The following is an 18,750-nucleotide window of genomic DNA, read 5'->3' as shown; positions in this document are numbered from 1 at the left end:
GTCATCCCGCAAAAAACGAGCCGTCACATGACTGTATGCCAAAATCTGGAAAAATTATAGCTCTCAAAATATGGCGATGCAAAAACTAGATTTTACAAAAAATGCGTCTTTTAGTGAGTGACAGCTGTCAGTCATAAAAACCCCATATGATTCTGGTATTGCTGTAATCACACCGACCCGAAGAATAAAGTCGTCTAATCACTTATACCGCACAAGGAACGGGGTCAAAAATAAACTCTTGGGTTAGGATTGGGCTAGGGTTAGGGCTGGGTTTGGGGCTAGGGTTGTGCTAGGGTTAGGGTTGTGCTAGGGTTAGGGTTGTGCTAGGTTTAGGGCTGGGGTTGTGATGGGGTTGGGATTTTTTTCAAAAGTAAGAAAAAAAGATGACGATATGGCGACTAGTGTTGAGCGCAAGTGCTCGCTACTTGAGTTTGCATCGGGAGCTCTGGTATGCATTGAGTATCGTGGGTATTTGAGTGACATGCTCGAGTCTCTGCCCCATATGCTTCGCGGCCAAAAAAACTTTACGGGGATTGCCTGCCATGCACGAGCGATCCCCGCATGTTTTTTTTTGGGTGTCTAATAACCGTGAAACATGCGGAGCAGGGACTCGAGCATGTCACTCGAGCACACGCTGTACATGGTGCATACCTGAGTACCCGATGCAAACTCAAGTAGCGAGCACTTGCGCTCAAGACTAATGACAACTTATTCAATATGATGACCTAATGTAAACAAATTCTGTGTCGTACCTCTGGGTTCAAAATGTTCACTATACACCTTAATAAAATCCTTGGGGGGTATAGTTTCCAAAATGGGGTCACTTGTGGGGGAGCTCCACTGTTTAGGCACATCACGGGCTCTCCAAACGCGACATGGTGTCCGCTAACAAATTGAATGGAAAATCGTCTCAAATTGTTAGCGGACGCCATGTTGCGTTTGGAGAGCCCCTGCGTGCCCAAACATTGGAGCTCCCCCACAAGTGACCCCATTTTGGAAACTAAACCCCCCAAGGCACCTATCTAGATGCATAGTGAGCACTTGGAACCCCAGGTGCTTCACAAATAGATTCATAAAAATGAAAAAGTGTTTTTTTTTCACTTTTTCATTTTTACGAATCAATTTGTGAAGCACCTGGGGGTTCCAAGTGCTCACTATGCATCTAGATAGGTGCCTTGGGGGGTCTAGTTTCCAAAATGGGGTCACTTGTGGGGGAGCTCCAATGTTTGGGCACACAGGGGCTCTCCAAACGCAACATGGTGTCCGCTAACAATTTGAGCCGACAATTTGTTAGCGGACACCATGTTGCATTTGAAGAGTCCCTGTGTGTCCAAACATTGGAGCTCCCCCACAAGTGACCCCATTTTGGAAACTAGACCCCCCAAGGCACCTATCTAGATGCATAGTGAGCACTTGGAACCCCAGGTGCTTCACAAATAGATTCATAAAAATGAAAAAGTGTTTTTTTTTTCACTTTTTCATTTTTACGAATCAATTTGTGAAGCACCTGGGGGTTCCAAGTGCTCACTATGCATCTAGATAGGTGCTTTGGGGGTCTAGTTTCCAAAATGGGGTCACTTGTGGGGGAGCTCCAAAGTTTGGGCACACAGGGGCTCTCCAAACGCAACATGGTGTCCGCTAACAATGTGAGCCGACAATTTGTTAGCGGATATCATGTTGCATTTGGAGAGTCCCTGTGTGCCCAAACATTGGAGCTCCCCCACAAGTGACCCCATTTTGGAAACTAGACCCCCCAAGGCACCTATCTAGATGCATAGTGAGCACTTGGAACCCCCAGGTGCTTCACAAATTGATTCATAAAAATGAAAAAGTTTTTTTTTTTCACTTTTTCATTTTTACGAATCAATTTGTGAAGCACCTGGGGGTTCCAAGTGCTCACTATGCATCTAGATAAGTGCCTTGGGGGGGTCTAGTTTCCAAAATGGGGTCACTTGTGGGGGAGCTCCAATGTTTGGGCACACAGGGGCTCTCCAAACGCAACATGGTGTCCGCTAACAATTTGAGCCGATTTTCCATTCAATTTGTTAGCGGATACCATGTTGCATTTGGAGAGTCCCTGTGTGCCCAAACATTGGAGCTCCCCCACAAGTGACCCCATTTTGGAAACTAGACCCCCCTAGGCACCTATCTAGATGCATAGCGAGCACTTGGAATCCCCAGGTGCTTCACAAATTGATTCGTAAAAATGAAAAAGTGAAAAAAAAAAACACTTTTTTATTTTTACGAATCAATTTGTGAAGCACCTGGGGGTTCCAAGTGCTCACTATGCATCTAGATAGGTGCCTTGGGGGGTCTAGTTTCCAAAATGGGGTCAATTGTGGGGGAGCTCCAATGTTTGGGCACACAGGGGCTCTCCAAACACAACATGGCGTCCGCTAATTATTCAAGCAAATTTTACAATCAAAAAGTCAAATGGCGCTCCTTCCCTTCCAAGCCCTGCCGTGCGCCCAAACAGTGTTTTTTCCCCAAATATTGGATATCTGCGTGCCCAGGGGAAATTGAACAACAAATTTTGGGGTCCATTTTTTCTTGTTACCCCTGTGAAAATAAAAAAAATTAGGTCTAAAGTAACATTTTTGTGAAAAAAGTTAAATTTTCATTTTTTTCTTCCACATTCAAAAAATTCCTGTGAAGCACCTGAAGGGTTAATAAAGTTCTTGAATGTGGTTTTGAGCACCTTGAGGGGTGCAGTTTTTAGAATGGTGTCACTTTTGGGTATTTTCTGTCATAAAGACCTCTCAAAGTGACTTCAAATGTGATGTGGTCCCTAAAAAAATGGTTTTGTAAATTTTGTTGGAAAAATGAGAAATCACTTGTCAACTTTTAACCCTTATAGCTCCCTAACAAAAAAAAATTTTGGTTCCAAAATTGTGCTGATGTAAAGTAGACATGTGGGAAATGTTATTTATTAACTCTTTTGTGTGACATATCTCTCTGATTTAAGTGCATAAAAATTCAAATTTTGAAAATTGCAAAATTTTCAAAATTTTCGCCAAATTTCCGTTTTTTTCACAAATAAACGCAAGTGATATCGAAGAAATTTTACCACAATCATGAAGTACAATATGTCACGAAAAAACAGTCTCAGAATCAGGGGGATCTGTTGAAGCGTTCCAGAGTAATTACCTCATAAAGTGACAGTGGTCAGAATTGTAAAAATTGGCCTGGTCATTAACGTGCAAACCACCCTCGGGGCTTAAGGGGTTAATCACCCTAGCACTAAGATGGCTGATTAACCCACTCATGTGCTGGAACCTTTTTCCTATGTATAATTACTGCAGCTATTAATCTCAATGCTACATATCTCCCCTCCAGTACTTTGCCAGTGACTTTGTCACACAGTGTAGAGGGATTCAGGAACTCAGAGTGGAGGCAATCAGAAACAACACAGGTACTAGTATCTGGGTTAGCAAGGAAATGTCCAGAGAGCTGAATAGCTTAGAGGGAAGAGCTGCCACCTAGTGCACAAAAGCTGCTGGGTTCGAGTCCTGACACAATCCTTCACTCTGGCCCCCTGTCTGTCTTTAGCCCAATTTTCTGGCTTCTCAGTGAGACTCACGCTGGTAGTCACTATGGCTCCCCGCACCACTTGAGCTTAAATCCAGGCTCTCGTCCTCACAGTGGACCGTCACCCCATCACCCCACTGGACTGTTCCCTCCAAGCCACTTTGATGCTCTCATCTGTTATTGGCCCCCTGGCTATCAGGTTCTTCTGTATAAGAGCTCATTCACACGTTTGAGTGCTATTCGTGGTTTTCACAGATCGCACTTACCTATGATATTCTATAGGGCTGTGCACACAGGCTTGGACTGGCCCACAGGAGAATCTGAGCAGTACTTGACACAATATACTTGAATCATTATCTACAGACAAAGGCGGCATCTTATTAATTTATTAAACCAATCTACCCAGTTCATTGTTCTATAAATTTGTGACTGTGGATAATGTCACATTTGCATGTAGCTGAAAAGTGGGGCCCTGGAGTTGGTTACTGGTGGGCCCTTGGCACCCCAGTCCGACACTGTACATGTCCAATTTTTTCCTCGGACCGAGAGATCCACAGAAAAATTTTGACACGTCCGATTTTGATCAAAGAGTTGGATCAAAATTGGCAATGCAAGTCAATGGGTACGTGAGAAAAAAAAAGACGGACTGCACTCGGATGACATCTGAGTGCAGTCCAATTTTCATGGACTGTCAGAAAGGAGAAGGTGGAGAAGCTTTTTTTTTAAATTTCTCCACATACGATAAAATCAGGTGACACTCGGACCACACTCTGATCCAACTCTGATCAGAATAATTGTTCCGTTTTTCTCGTAAGTAGAGTGAATGAGCCCCAAATCTATTCACCTGAACTCTGATTGTTACTACTACTTCAGGCAGCATATGCACTTACTACTTTTTTGAGGGACTACAACTCTCTGTTTCCATAGGAGACAGCTTGTCTTCCTTTAAGCGGTGGGCACAGCCTCCTCTGCTAGGGACAGTCGCAGAGACAATCCGCCCTCCATAATATGAGTCTCCGCACCATTTCTCATGTACATAGACAATTCATTAGACACAAGTTAAACAGAAGACCAGAATCAGCTTCCTGTGAGGAGGCGGCACTGGGCGGGGAATAGAGCTGGAGTGGCAGAGGCTTCAGATCTACAATAGCTCTTCAGCCTCATTTGCATATCACTTGAAACGCTGATTTCCCAGTAACGGAGGGACTGACCGGCCATGTAAAGGTATTGCAGGTCTTGTCTCTGAAAGATCTACATGCACATAAAAATAGTTTTGGGGTGAATTCCTGCTGACAGATTCTCTTAAACATTTCTCCTAGACCAAAAACTAAATCCTGTCGTTGCCATTGATTTAGCACAACAACAACATCACAAAGAAATCTAAAAAATATGATTTCTTACCTCGTCAATGTCTGGTTGCTTTCGGTGAAGGTGATCTTGAAACACAAGCTCCATGGCACTGAAGATGGAATAAGATTATTTATATTTGGTATTTCCTTAAGACACCCAGAGAAGATTGTCCTTAGTAATCAGATACAGCAGAGTTTCAGTGTTAAGCATGGAGGAGAGGGACAAAACACCTGAAGAATCTACAGTGGGGAAAAAAAGTATATAGTCAGCCACCAATTGTGCAAGTTCTCCCACTTAAAAAGATGAGAGAGGCCTGTAATTGACATCATAGGTCGACCTCAACTATGAGAGACAAAATGAGAAAACAAATCCTGAAAATCACATTGTCCGATATGAAAAGAAATGGTTTTCAAATTTTGGTGGAAAATAAGTATTTGGTCAATTACAAAAGTTCTTCTCAATACTTTGTTATAAATCCTTTGTTGTCAATGACAGAGGTCAAACGTTTTCTGTAAGTCTTCACAAGGTTGGCACACACTGTTGCTGGTATGTTGGCCCATTCCTCCATGCAGATCTCCTCTAGAGCAGTGATGTTTTGGGGCTGTCGCTGGGCAACACGGACTTTCAACTCCCTCCAAAGGTTTTCTACAGGGTTTAGATCTGGAGACTGGCTAGGCCACTCCAGGACCTTGAAATGCTTCTTACGAAGCCACACCTTCGTTGCCCTGGTAGTGTGCTTGGGATCATTATCATGCTGAAAGACCCAGCCATGTTTCATCTTCAATACCCTTGCTGATGGAAGGAGGTTTGCACTCAAAATCTCACGATACATGGCCCCATTCATTCTTTCATGTACATGGATCAGTCGCCCTGGTCGCTTGGCAGAGAAACAGTCCCAAAGCATGATGTTGCCACCCCCATGCTTCATAGTAGGTATGGTGTTCTTTGGATGCAACTCAGCATTCTCTCTCCTCCAAACACGACGAGTTGTGTTTCTACCAAACAGTTCTACTTTGGTTTCATCTGACCATATGACATTCTCTCAATACTCTTTTGGATCATCCAAATGCTCTCTTGTAAACTTCAGATGGGCCCAGACATGTAATGGCTTAAGCAGGGGGACACGTCTGGCACTGCAGGATCTGAGTCCCTGGCGGCGTAGTGTGTCACTGATGGTAGCCTGTGTAACGTTGGTCCCACCTCTCTGCAGATCATTCACTAGGTTCCCCGTGTGGTTCTTTGATTTTGCTCACCGTTCTTGAGATCATTTTGACCCCACAGGGTGAGATCTTGTGTGGAGCCCCAGATCGAGGGAGATTATCAGTGGTCTTGTATGTCTTCCATTTTCTACTTATGGCTCCCACAGTTGATTTCTTCACACCAAGCTGCTTGCCTATAGCAGATTCAGTCTTCCCAGACTGGTGCAGAGCTACAATTTTGTTTCTGGTGTCCTTAGACAGCTCTTTGGTCTTCACCATAGTGGAGTTTGGAGTGTGACTGTTTGAGGTTGGGGACAGGTGTCTTTTATACTGATAACAAGTTCAGACAGGTGCCAGTACTACAGGTAATGAGTGGAGGACAGAGGAGCCTCTTAAAGAAGAAGTTACAGGTCTGTGAGAGACAGAAATCTTGCTTGTTTGTAACTGACCAAATACTTATTTTCCACCAAAATTTGAAAACAATTTCTTTCCAAATCAGACAATGTGATTTTCAGGATTTGTTTTCTCATTTTGTCTCTCATAGTTGAGGTCGACCTATGATGTCAATTACAAGTCTCTCTCATCCTTTTAAGTGGGAGAACTTGCACAATTGGTGGCTGACTAAATACTTTTTTCCCCCACTGTATAAGCATGACTTTCATGGAGTAAGGCCAACAGAAGCACAAAGTATACACTGCACAACTGCAGCCTCTTGATTAGGCTATGTTCACACTTTTTGTTCTGCAGCAAAACCTGATCTCTTGGCAGGAAAGAAGCTGCATCAAAAACGCAGGTTTTGGTGCATTTTTTTTCAGGATCCCAAAGTTCATCTATGCTTCTACCACAGAAGCATGAACACAGGTCACCAATGCAAGACATATGTGAAACCATATTAACCAGAATTTGAAATGTAACAGTGGGGGAGGTGAATAGTTCAGGAATACCTAAGACACTGGCAGTGCATTGAGTTTGTAGAACACTATTTACTTTCACACTATGGTCTGCCATTCAGTTGCATAGGCATTGTTCAATTTCACACTTCCCCGCGTTTTTAGTGAAAACAAGCAAGTACAACAGTATGTGAAACTCATTTATTTTTGTGATTTTACCATCTTGTCTTGGTTACTGAGATGGCAGTTTGTATTAGGAGAGTTTAATTAAATTAGTGATGTGTACTGTGTAAACATTTTCTGAGCTACGTGTGCGATTGAACAATACCTGTGGCCCAGGAAGGTGTGAAATTGAACAATGCCTGTGCAACTGAATGGCAGACCATAGTGTGAAAGTAAATAGTGTCATACAAACTCAATGCACTGCCAGTGTCTTAGGTAAACTATTCCTGAACAATTCACCGTTATATTTGAAATTCTGGTTAATATGGTTTCACATACAGTATGTGTTACATTGGTGACCTGTGTTTATGCTTCTGTGGTTGAAGCAAAGCTGAACTTTATGATCCTGAAAAACATGCGTTTTTGATGCAGCTTCTTTCCTGCCAAGAGATCAGGTTTTACTGCAGAAAAAAAAAACGCTGAAAAAACGCAATGTGTGAACATAGCCTTAGATGGGATCAGCTCTTGAACCACCACCAAAAATATTATGATATTTTCAAAGATAATTAAAGCTACTAGCACAATAAAAGTGAAGGCAAAGACATTTTACAGATACATAGAAAAAGACTGGAGGGTGTTATTCTCACCTATCAGATCTGCAGCTTCTTAATATTATATCATTGGTGATTTCTTCAAGAAAACGGAGATATTTTAAGTCTTCTTCCCTGTAAATAGAAAAGTCTCACTACAATGGAGGAATTGACAAACCCCAGTGCACAAACCTGTCCTATGTCATCACCTGCTTAGTTGCCACCATTAAACGTAGCGATGACGTTAGCTGACCCACATCGGGGTATTGTCTGGTTAACCCCTTCCCACTGCAGACATTTTTTGTCTTTTTGCTTTCAATTTTTCATACTTCTTCCAAGAGCCAGAACTTTTGTTTTTTTATATATATTTTTACGGTGCTTAGCATTGTTTATGGGTGAGAAAGGGAACAAACCACTTATTATTTTCATGATCTACAGATGTAGATACGAAAGCAAGAAATAAATGATATATGGAGGACAGTAGATAATCAGTGGGACGCTTGGCTCCAATTTCTATCTTAAGCAAGGTTTTATCTTTTCTGACATAGCAGCCAGTGAGGTAACGACGTTCATTCAGCTAAAGTGTATTGTATTGTGGCGTGTATTGTGGTGCAGAGACCGTGCACAGCAATACACACTGCTGGGCAATCAGAAGCCAGTAGCTGACAGTGGCATGCACGTGACCGGGGACCCATAGCAATGACGTCATGCACTGCCATCGCTTGCATGCTGAAGTCAGCTGCCGGCTTCAGAAGACGCCGCCGCCGCGTGGCAGGGGAATGGAGGGAAGGTGACTACAATGGTTTATTTTTTTTCTATACATTAAAGAACAGTGGCAGAGCGGGGGACATATACCAGGATGGGGGATATATATACCAGGATAGGGCCCAGCAAAAGGAACATATATACCAGGATAGGGCCCAGCAAAGGGAACATATATACCAGGATGGGGCCAGGATGAGATATATATATATGACGCGCCCCCTGGGCCATATTCTTTAGGGGGAATATCCGGAGCCGGATCAGATGGGAGTTGTAGTCTTCCGAGTGGCTGTGACCCGGTCCGTGCCCAGGGTGTCAAACTCAGTTGTATGTGGCAGTCCTACAGATGTTATAAGTTCTTTATTGTCGACTACGCCACCCGTTGTAATGCGGTCACTATGGCCGCCGCTGCAGCAGGGTCCGCTGAGGCTGATGGTGTAGGTGCAGCGTTTGATGGTATAACCCCCAACGGGTGGGGTATAGCCTCAGGGGGTCAGGTGCAGAGGATGGGGGTTGTGGTGGTGCAGCATAGGTGTAAAATGAAGACAGAGTCGGGTTGTGCAGTTTAGGGTATTTACTCACTGCTGATGTTCCGGTCACTCCAGCTTTAAGTGACCTCCCGAGCCGTGCTGCGTCCACCAGGTCCTGGATCCAGCCAACCCCCAAGCGAGTCCGGAGCGTGACCCTGAGCTCTCCTTCTGTCCTTTCTCTGGCCGTCCCCACTATTGATCCACCCAGGTCCAGCTCCCTCGGGCCTTCTGTTGGGTGACCCTTGGCCTTGGGTTCCCTGACCCTCCACGTGGTATGCCTTCGTGGTGGATGTGGTGGGTGGCCGTGGCAGACGCTGCCCACGGCCTCCGGTCTCTGGCTGGGGTGTGTTTTTGCCCCCCACCAGCTTGGGTTCCGGTACCCTGATGCCGACTCTTCACCCGTCGATTGGATTTGGGGTCTTAGAGTCCTCTCTTCTTCTTCCCCCTCTGGGTCTCTCTTTCTTCTCCTCTCTCTCTCTCTCTGGGGCTTCTCTGCTCCTCCTCTGCTTCTTACTCTGACAGACTGACCCTGTTCTTAGTTGGTGCCCACCTTATATACACCCTCTATGTGTGAGCTCAGGTGACCAGCACCCAATGAGCTCCTATCTTTACCCAGGCTGCTCCCCCTATCTGCCCCTACACTACTTGGGATGTACCACCCCCCTCCCACTCCAGCCAGGAACAGACTCGGTCGTACCTGCACATTTCTAAGTGGGAGTACCGTCGGCCTGTTCCTCGGAAATGGGATGTATGTAGTGCATGCAGCCTACCGAGCTCAGTTCCACACTCCATCCTTACCCGGGAGTGGAATATCACACCTCTGGATTGAGGTGCAATACCCCTGTAGCAGCCGAATCCTCAGGGTGCTACATTCCCCCCTGGTAAATCACAGCACGTCCTCGGGCTGTAAGATAAAAACAACAAAAACATACAAATTTTTGCATAAACATAAACATAATAAAACATCATATAAAACTTTTCATAAAAAACATTCTCGTCGCCTCTGGCTCCTCCTCCGGACACTGTGCAACGTGTGTCCGGGAAAAGTGCGACAGTCTCTTAGAAAAATGGTTTTCCTATAAAACCGGTAGGGGCGCTTTAGGAAGCGCAACTATATATAAAGGGGTAGTGGCCGCTCTCAGTCCTCGGCCAGGTAATGGGAATAGGGATAAACGGGTAAACAGTTCACACATGCTGGTCCCAACGGGGACTATATTAGCAGCAGTAACAGTTTCAGTTTCAGTTCATGGTGCCCCGACGGGCAACTATATACAGCTCCTGCTTCGCTGTACTTAACGACGGCGTCCTCCTGCTCTTTCTTTATTGTTACCTTTGGCTCTAGTTTCAGACCCGTCCGGGTCCTCTTGTTCTTCCTCCTCACACCGCAGCTCTTCCTCCGTCAGACGATGCACATGGAGGGCGTAGGGTCCTTTGGCACACTTGTGCCGGGTGAAGGTGACCTCGTCCCCGATGTAAAGGTCACGACCTCTGTGTCCCTCCGGTAGGTGGGACTCAACGTCTCTCCTGGTCACGAAGACGTCGCCTAGGGTGCGGTGGTCTCGGATGAAGCCCCACCCATGCTGCATGTTAAACTTTATCACAGTCCCGGTGGTGCGGGGACTATGCGCTGCACGGGGGTCTCTCCTGGCCCGGCTCTTCTGCTCCGCGCTCCTTACTTGAGCTTGCTGTTCCCGGACCCGCCTCTCTCTCCGCTCCCTCTCAAAGTCCTCGAGCTGTTGGCGGCAGCACTCAGCACGCTCCGCTGCAGCTGCCCGAGTCTCTTGAGTGAACCCCATGAGATCTTCCCCGGTGGGGTCCCACTCGAACTGCACTTCTGCTAGCGGGGGCGAGATCCTCTTTACGGGCTTTGGAGCCGGGATCAGGGGTTCATCCAGGGGTCTCTCTCTCCGGAGTCGGGGATGGTGGAACTCCGGTGGCCATATAAATGGCTGCCCATCCGGGCACGTATGCTGGGCGTACAGGTCCTCTCCCAGATGCGGCGCTTTAGGTCTTATGGGCGCGGTGGTGTTAGCGCCCGGGTTGCCCGGGCCTTGCGGCCAGGCCTGGGGTATCTGGAAGGTGAAGGGCACCGTAAGGACGGCGGCGCCCTGGGCTACTTGGCCCTGCGACCAGGCCGGGGGCTCCGCGGAGGTAGGGGGCGCTGTTGGTATTGCGGCGCCCGGGGGTACTAGGCCTTGCGACCAGGCTGGTGGTACTTCCTGCTTGGTCACGCCCGGGGTCGAGGCGTGTGACGTCACAGGGGTCGCGGCTCCCGTTTGAGGCCTAGTCTGCGGCGGTGACGTTGCAGCGACGGGCACGGCAGGATAGACTTCGGGCTCTGCGACGGGGAGCTGGGGCAGGTTCGCGGTTTCCCGGTTTGGGGTATAGACGTCCCCTTTACCTGCCTCCACTCGTTCGGCTCCCTTCTCGGCGCCGTCTCCGGCCTTCAGTCCTCCCGCGCCATCCTCAGAGGCGGTCGGTCTCCTCGTCTTGGGTGGCGTGCTCCGCTGACAGGTCTCGGTCTGCTGGGCCATCTCACGGCTCCACTCCGCCAACGTCTCTCGCTGCACCCGGGCCATCCTCCTTGCGAGGCCCTCCAGAGCGGTCTGCGCACACTCCCGGTCTCGGGGGAGCTGTGCTAGGACCTCCACTAGGCCTAGTGGGGTCGTTGTTTCCAGCAGGCTCCTGACCAACGGGTCGGTGCTGCTCTGCTCTTCTACAGTTGTTTCCAGCAGGCTCCTGGCCAGCGGGCCGGTGCTGCTCTGCTCTCCCTCTTCTGTTTCTAGCAGGCTCCTGGCCAACGGGCCGGTGCTGCTCTGCTTTCTCGCCATCTCCGGGTAAGCTCCTCCGATATTCTTCTCCAGGCTTCTTGCCTCCGGGTGCGCTCGCTCTAGACTGCTCCAGGCGGCACCCATCTTTGTTCTCTCCTTTCGTCTCCTCCCCCTTCGAGGGCGGTCCCGGGGCCACTTGGTGACTGTCAGCTCCAGGGGCTGTTCTTTCACGCTGACAGACACCTGTAGCATCACAGTCTCTGTTGGTGGGGGCGGTTTCCACTTTTGGCGCCATTTTCGGTCCTGGCCCACGATGGGAGGTGGCCTCTTGCCATCCTCTGGCACGCCCATAATGGCGTCCGCTCTTCCAAGGCGGGAAACCTTTGGAAATGGCGGGAATCGTCTCCCAGTGGCGGGAAACTCTGCAGATGGCGGGAAAAAGCTGTTAATGGCGGACAACCGGCGGGAATCGACTGGTGATGGGGTCCGATGGCGGGGACCCTCCGGAACCGGCAGGAGACTTCTTTTTGAGGTAAACTCGCACTTTTCTTCAGGCACGCAGTACCCGGGTGTTGCGGGCACGTAATCCTGCCGACTACGCCAAAGTTGACGCGCCCCCTGGGCCATATTCTTTAGGGGGAATATCCGGAGCCGGATCAGATGGGAGTTGTAGTCTTCCGAGTGGCTGTGACCCGGTCCGTGCCCAGGGTGTCAAACTCAGTTGTATGTGGCAGTCCTACAGATGTTATAAGTTCTTTATTGTCGACTACGCCACCCGTTGTAATGCGGTCACTATGGCCGCCGCTGCAGCAGGGTCCGCTGAGGCTGATGGTGTAGGTGCAGCGTTTGATGGTATAACCCCCAACGGGTGGGGTATAGCCTCAGGGGGTCAGGTGCAGAGGATGGGGGTTGTGGTGGTGCAGCATAGGTGTAAAATGAAGACAGAGTCGGGTTGTGCAGTTTAGGGTATTTACTCACTGCTGATGTTCCGGTCACTCCAGCTTTAAGTGACCTCCCGAGCCGTGCTGCGTCCACCAGGTCCTGGATCCAGCCAACCCCCAAGCGAGTCCGGAGCGTGACCCTGAGCTCTCCTTCTGTCCTTTCTCTGGCCGTCCCCACTATTGATCCACCCAGGTCCAGCTCCCTCGGGCCTTCTGTTGGGTGACCCTTGGCCTTGGGTTCCCTGACCCTCCACGTGGTATGCCTTCGTGGTGGATGTGGTGGGTGGCCGTGGCAGACGCTGCCCACGGCCTCCGGTCTCTGGCTGGGGTGTGTTTTTGCCCCCCACCAGCTTGGGTTCCGGTACCCTGATGCCGACTCTTCACCCGTCGATTGGATTTGGGGTCTTAGAGTCCTCTCTTCTTCTTCCCCCTCTGGGTCTCTCTTTCTTCTCCTCTCTCTCTCTCTCTGGGGCTTCTCTGCTCCTCCTCTGCTTCTTACTCTGACAGACTGACCCTGTTCTTAGTTGGTGCCCACCTTATATACACCCTCTACGTGTGAGCTCAGGTGACCAGCACCCAATGAGCTCCTATCTTTACCCAGGCTGCTCCCCCTATCTGCCCCTACACTACTTGGGATGTACCACCCCCCTCCCACTCCAGCCAGGAACAGACTCGGTCGTACCTGCACATTTCTAAGTGGGAGTACCGTCGGCCTGTTCCTCGGAAATGGGATGTATGTAGTGCATGCAGCCTACCGAGCTCAGTTCCACACTCCATCCTTACCCGGGAGTGGAATATCACACCTCTGGATTGAGGTGCAATACCCCTGTAGCAGCCGAATCCTCAGGGTGCTACATTCCCCCCTGGTAAATCACAGCACGTCCTCGGGCTGTAAGATAAAAACAACAAAAACATACAAATTTTTGCATAAACATAAACATAATAAAACATCATATAAAACTTTTCATAAAAAACATTCTCGTCGCCTCTGGCTCCTCCTCCGGACACTGTGCAACGTGTGTCCGGGAAAAGTGCGACAGTCTCTTAGAAAAATGGTTTTCCTATAAAACCGGTAGGGGCGCTTTAGGAAGCGCAACTATATATAAAGGGGTAGTGGCCGCTCTCAGTCCTCGGCCAGGTAATGGGAATAGGGATAAACGGGTAAACAGTTCACACATGCTGGTCCCAACGGGGACTATATTAGCAGCAGTAACAGTTTCAGTTTCAGTTCATGGTGCCCCGACGGGCAACTATATACAGCTCCTGCTTCGCTGTACTTAACGACGGCGTCCTCCTGCTCTTTCTTTATTGTTACCTTTGGCTCTAGTTTCAGACCCGTCCGGGTCCTCTTGTTCTTCCTCCTCACACCGCAGCTCTTCCTCCGTCAGACGATGCACATGGAGGGCGTAGGGTCCTTTGGCACACTTGTGCCGGGTGAAGGTGACCTCGTCCCCGATGTAAAGGTCACGACCTCTGTGTCCCTCCGGTAGGTGGGACTCAACGTCTCTCCTGGTCACGAAGACGTCGCCTAGGGTGCGGTGGTCTCGGATGAAGCCCCACCCATGCTGCATGTTAAACTTTATCACAGTCCCGGTGGTGCGGGGACTATGCGCTGCACGGGGGTCTCTCCTGGCCCGGCTCTTCTGCTCCGCGCTCCTTACTTGAGCTTGCTGTTCCCGGACCCGCCTCTCTCTCCGCTCCCTCTCAAAGTCCTCGAGCTGTTGGCGGCAGCACTCAGCACGCTCCGCTGCAGCTGCCCGAGTCTCTTGAGTGAACCCCATGAGATCTTCTCCGGTGGGGTCCCACTCGAACTGCACTTCTGCTAGCGGGGGCGAGATCCTCTTTACGGGCTTTGGAGCCGGGATCAGGGGTTCATCCAGGGGTCTCTCTCTCCGGAGTCGGGGATGGTGGAACTCCGGTGGCCATATAAATGGCTGCCCATCCGGGCACGTATGCTGGGCGTACAGGTCCTCTCCCAGATGCGGCGCTTTAGGTCTTATGGGCGCGGTGGTGTTAGCGCCCGGGTTGCCCGGGCCTTGCGGCCAGGCCTGGGGTATCTGGAAGGTGAAGGGCACCGTAAGGACGGCGGCGCCCTGGGCTACTTGGCCGTGCGACCAGGCCGGGGGCTCCGCGGAGGTAGGGGGCGCTGTTGGTATTGCGGCGCCCGGGGGTACTAGGCCTTGCGACCAGGCTGGTGGTACTTCCTACTTGGTCACGCCCGGGGTCGAGGCGTGTGACGTCACAGGGGTCGCGGCTCCCGTTTGAGGCCTAGTCTGCGGCGGTGACGTTGCAGCGACGGGCACGGCAGGATAGACTTCGGGCTCTGCGACGGGGAGCTGGGGCAGGTTCGCGGTTTCCCGGTTTGGGGTATAGACGTCCCCTTTACCTGCCTCCACTCGTTCGGCTCCCTTCTCGGCGCCGTCTCCGGCCTTCAGTCCTCCCGCGCCATCCTCAGAGGCGGTCGGTCTCCTCGTCTTGGGTGGCGTGCTCCGCTGACAGGTCTCGGTCTGCTGGGCCATCTCACGGCTCCACTCCGCCAACGTCTCTCGCTGCACCCGGGCCATCCTCCTTGCGAGGCCCTCCAGAGCGGTCTGCGCACACTCCCGGTCTCGGGGGAGCTGTGCTAGGACCTCCACTAGGCCTAGTGGGGTCGTTGTTTCCAGCAGGCTCCTGACCAACGGGTCGGTGCTGCTCTGCTCTTCTACAGTTGTTTCCAGCAGGCTCCTGGCCAGCGGGCCGGTGCTGCTCTGCTCTCCCTCTTCTGTTTCTAGCAGGCTCCTGGCCAACGGGCCGGTGCTGCTCTGCTTTCTCGCCATCTCCGGGTAAGCTCCTCCGATATTCTTCTCCAGGCTTCTTGCCTCCGGGTGCGCTCGCTCTAGACTGCTCCAGGCGGCACCCATCTTTGTTCTCTCCTTTCGTCTCTTCCCCCTTCGAGGGCGGTCCCGGGGCCACTTGGTGACTGTCAGCTCCAGGGGCTGTTCTTTCACGCTGACAGACACCTCTAGCATCACAGTCTCTGTTGGTGGGGGCGGTTTCCACTTTTGGCGCCATTTTCGGTCCTGGCCCACGATGGGAGGTGGCCTCTTGCCATCCTCTGGCACGCCCATAATGGCGTCCGCTCTTCCAAGGCGGGAAACCTTTGGAAATGGCGGGAATCGTCTCCCAGTGGCGGGAAACTCTGCAGATGGCGGGAAAAAGCTGTTAATGGCGGACAACCGGCGGGAATCGACTGGTGATGGGGTCCGATGGCGGGGACCCTCCGGAACCGGCAGGAGACTTCTTTTTGAGGTAAACTCGCACTTTTCTTCAGGCACGCAGTACCCGGGTGTTGCGGGCACGTAATCCTGCCGACTACGCCAAAGTTGACGCGCCCCCTGGGCCATATTCTTTAGGGGGAATATCCGGAGCCGGATCAGATGGGAGTTGTAGTCTTCCGAGTGGCTGTGACCCGGTCCGTGCCCAGGGTGTCAAACTCAGTTGTATGTGGCAGTCCTACAGATGTTATAAGTTCTTTATTGTCGACTACGCCACCCGTTGTAATGCGGTCACTATGGCCGCCGCTGCAGCAGGGTCCGCTGAGGCTGATGGTGTAGGTGCAGCGTTTGATGGTATAACCCCCAACGGGTGGGGTATAGCCTCAGGGGGTCAGGTGCAGAGGATGGGGGTTGTGGTGGTGCAGCATAGGTGTAAAATGAAGACAGAGTCGGGTTGTGCAGTTTAGGGTATTTACTCACTGCTGATGTTCCGGTCACTCCAGCTTTAAGTGACCTCCCGAGCCGTGCTGCATCCACCAGGTCCTGGATCCAGCCAACCCCCAAGCGAGTCCGGAGCGTGACCCTGAGCTCTCCTTCTGTCCTTTCTCTGGCCGTCCCCACTATTGATCCACCCAGGTCCAGCTCCCTCGGGCCTTCTGTTGGGTGACCCTTGGCCTTGGGTTCCCTGACCCTCCACGTGGTATGCCTTCGTGGTGGATGTGGTGGGTGGCCGTGGCAGACGCTGCCCACGGCCTCCGGTCTCTGGCTGGGGTGTGTTTTTGCCCCCCACCAGCTTGGGTTCCGGTACCCTGATGCCGACTCTTCACCCGTCGATTGGATTTGGGGTCTTAGAGTCCTCTCTTCTTCTTCCCCCTCTAGGTCTCTCTTTCTTCTCCTCTCTCTCTCTCTCTGGGGCTTCTCTGCTCCTCCTCTGCTTCTTACTCTGACAGACTGACCCTGTTCTTAGTTGGTGCCCACCTTATATACACCCTCTATGTGTGAGCTCAGGTGACCAGCACCCAATGAGCTCCTATCTTTACCCAGGCTGCTCCCCCTATCTGCCCCTACACTACTTGGGATGTACCACCCCCCTCCCACTCCAGCCAGGAACAGACTCGGTCGTACCTGCACATTTCTAAGTGGGAGTACCGTCGGCCTGTTCCTCGGAAATGGGATGTATGTAGTGCATGCAGCCTACCGAGCTCAGTTCCACACTCCATCCTTACCCGGGAGTGGAATATCACACCTCTGGATTGAGGTGCAATACCCCTGTAGCAGCCGAATCCTCAGGGTGCTACATATATACAGTACAGACCAAAAGTTTGGACACACCTTCTCATTTAAAGATTTTTCTGTATTTTCTTGACTATGAAAATTGTACATTCACACTGAAGGCATCAAAACTATGAATTAACACATGTGGAATTATATACTTAACAAAAAAGTGTGAAACAACTGAAAATATGTCTTATATTCTAGGTTCTTCAAAGTAGCCACCTTTTGCTTTGATGACTGCTTTGCACACTCTTTGTATTCTCTTGATGAGCTTCAAGAGGTAGTCACCGGAAATGGTCTTCCAACAATCTTGAAGGAGTTCCCAGAGATGCTTAGCACTTGTTGGCCCTTTTGCCTTCACTCTGCGGTCCAGCTCACCCCAAACCATCTCGATTGAATTCAGGTCTGGTGACTGTGGAGGCCAGGTCATCTGGCATAGCACCCCATCACTCTCGTTCTTGGTAAAATAGCCCTTACACAGCCTGGAGGTGTGTTTGGGGTCATTGTCCTGTTGAAAAATAAATGATGGCCCAAATAAACGCAAACCGGATGGAATAGCATGCCGCTGCAAGATGCTGTGGTATCCATGCTGGTTCAGTATGCCTTCAATTTTGAATAAATCCCCAAAGGGGTCACCAGCAAAGCACCCCCACACCATCACACCTCCTCCTCCATGCTTCACGGTGGGAACCAGGCATGTAGAGTCCATCTGTTCACCTTTTCTGCGTCACACAAAGACACGGTGGTTGGAACCAAAGATCTTAAATTTGGACTCCTCAGACCAAAGAATAGATTTCCACTGGTCTAATGTCTATTCCTTGTGTTCTTTAGCCCAAACAAGTCTCTTCTGCTTGTTGCCTGTCCTTAGCAGTGGATTCCTAGCAGCTATTTTACCATGAAGGCCTGCTGCACAAAGTCTGCTCTTAACAGTTGTTGTAGAGCTGTGTCTGCTGCTAGAACTCTGTGTGGCATTGACCTGGTCTCTAATCTGAGCTGCTGTTAACCTGTGATTTCTGAGGCTGGTGACTCGGATAAACTTATCCTCAGAAGCAGAGTTGACTCTTGGTCTTCCTTTCCTGGGGCGGTCCTCATGTGAGCGAGTTTCTTTGTAGCGCTTGATGGTTTTTGCAACTGCACTTGGGGACACTTTCAAAGTTTGCCCAATTTTTCGGACTGACTGACCTTCTTTTCTTAAAGTAATGATGGCCACTCGTTTTTCTTTACTTAGCTTCTTTTTTCTTGCCATAATACAAATTCTAACAGTCTATTCAGTAGGACTATCAGCTGTGTATCCACCAGACTTCTGCACAACACAAATGATGGTCCCAACCCCATTTATAAGGCAAGAAATCCCACTTATTAAACCTGACAGTGCACACCTGTGAAGTGAAAACCATTTCCGGTGACTACCTCTTGAAGCTCATCAAGAGAATGCCAAGAGTGTGCAAAGCAGTCATCAAAGCAAAAGGTGGCTACTTTGAAGAACCTAGAATATAAG

General features: G+C 50.1%; 1 protein-coding gene across 4 annotated transcripts in view; it reads right to left on the bottom strand.

Annotated features, from left to right (window-relative positions):
* The window catches only part of LOC141257430 (spermatogenesis-associated protein 7 homolog), a 418,618-nt gene that overhangs the window by 25,186 nt on the left and 374,682 nt on the right, over positions 1 to 18,750 (bottom strand). For 3 of the 4 annotated variants that reach the window (XM_073671954.1, XM_073671953.1, XM_073671956.1), the window contains 2 exons: positions 7,777 to 7,854; positions 4,930 to 4,987 (listed from right to left, as the gene is read on the bottom strand). In XM_073671954.1, coding sequence (XP_073528055.1) covers positions 4,930 to 4,987; positions 7,777 to 7,854 — 136 coding nt within the window. Of the gene's footprint in view, positions 1 to 3,794; positions 3,886 to 4,929; positions 4,988 to 7,776; positions 7,855 to 18,750 lie in introns of all 4 variants that reach the window. The other variant, XM_073671955.1, reaches the window with a different exon arrangement.

The sequence above is a fragment of the Phyllobates terribilis genome, unplaced genomic scaffold (genome assembly GCF_046119375.1).
Source record: "Phyllobates terribilis strain yellow unplaced genomic scaffold, ASM4611937v1 Scaffold_3__8_contigs__length_932513732, whole genome shotgun sequence".
NCBI lineage: Eukaryota > Metazoa > Chordata > Amphibia > Anura > Dendrobatidae > Phyllobates > Phyllobates terribilis.
Note: the sequence above shows the minus strand (reverse complement) of the source record. Positions and strands in the feature narration are given on the sequence as shown.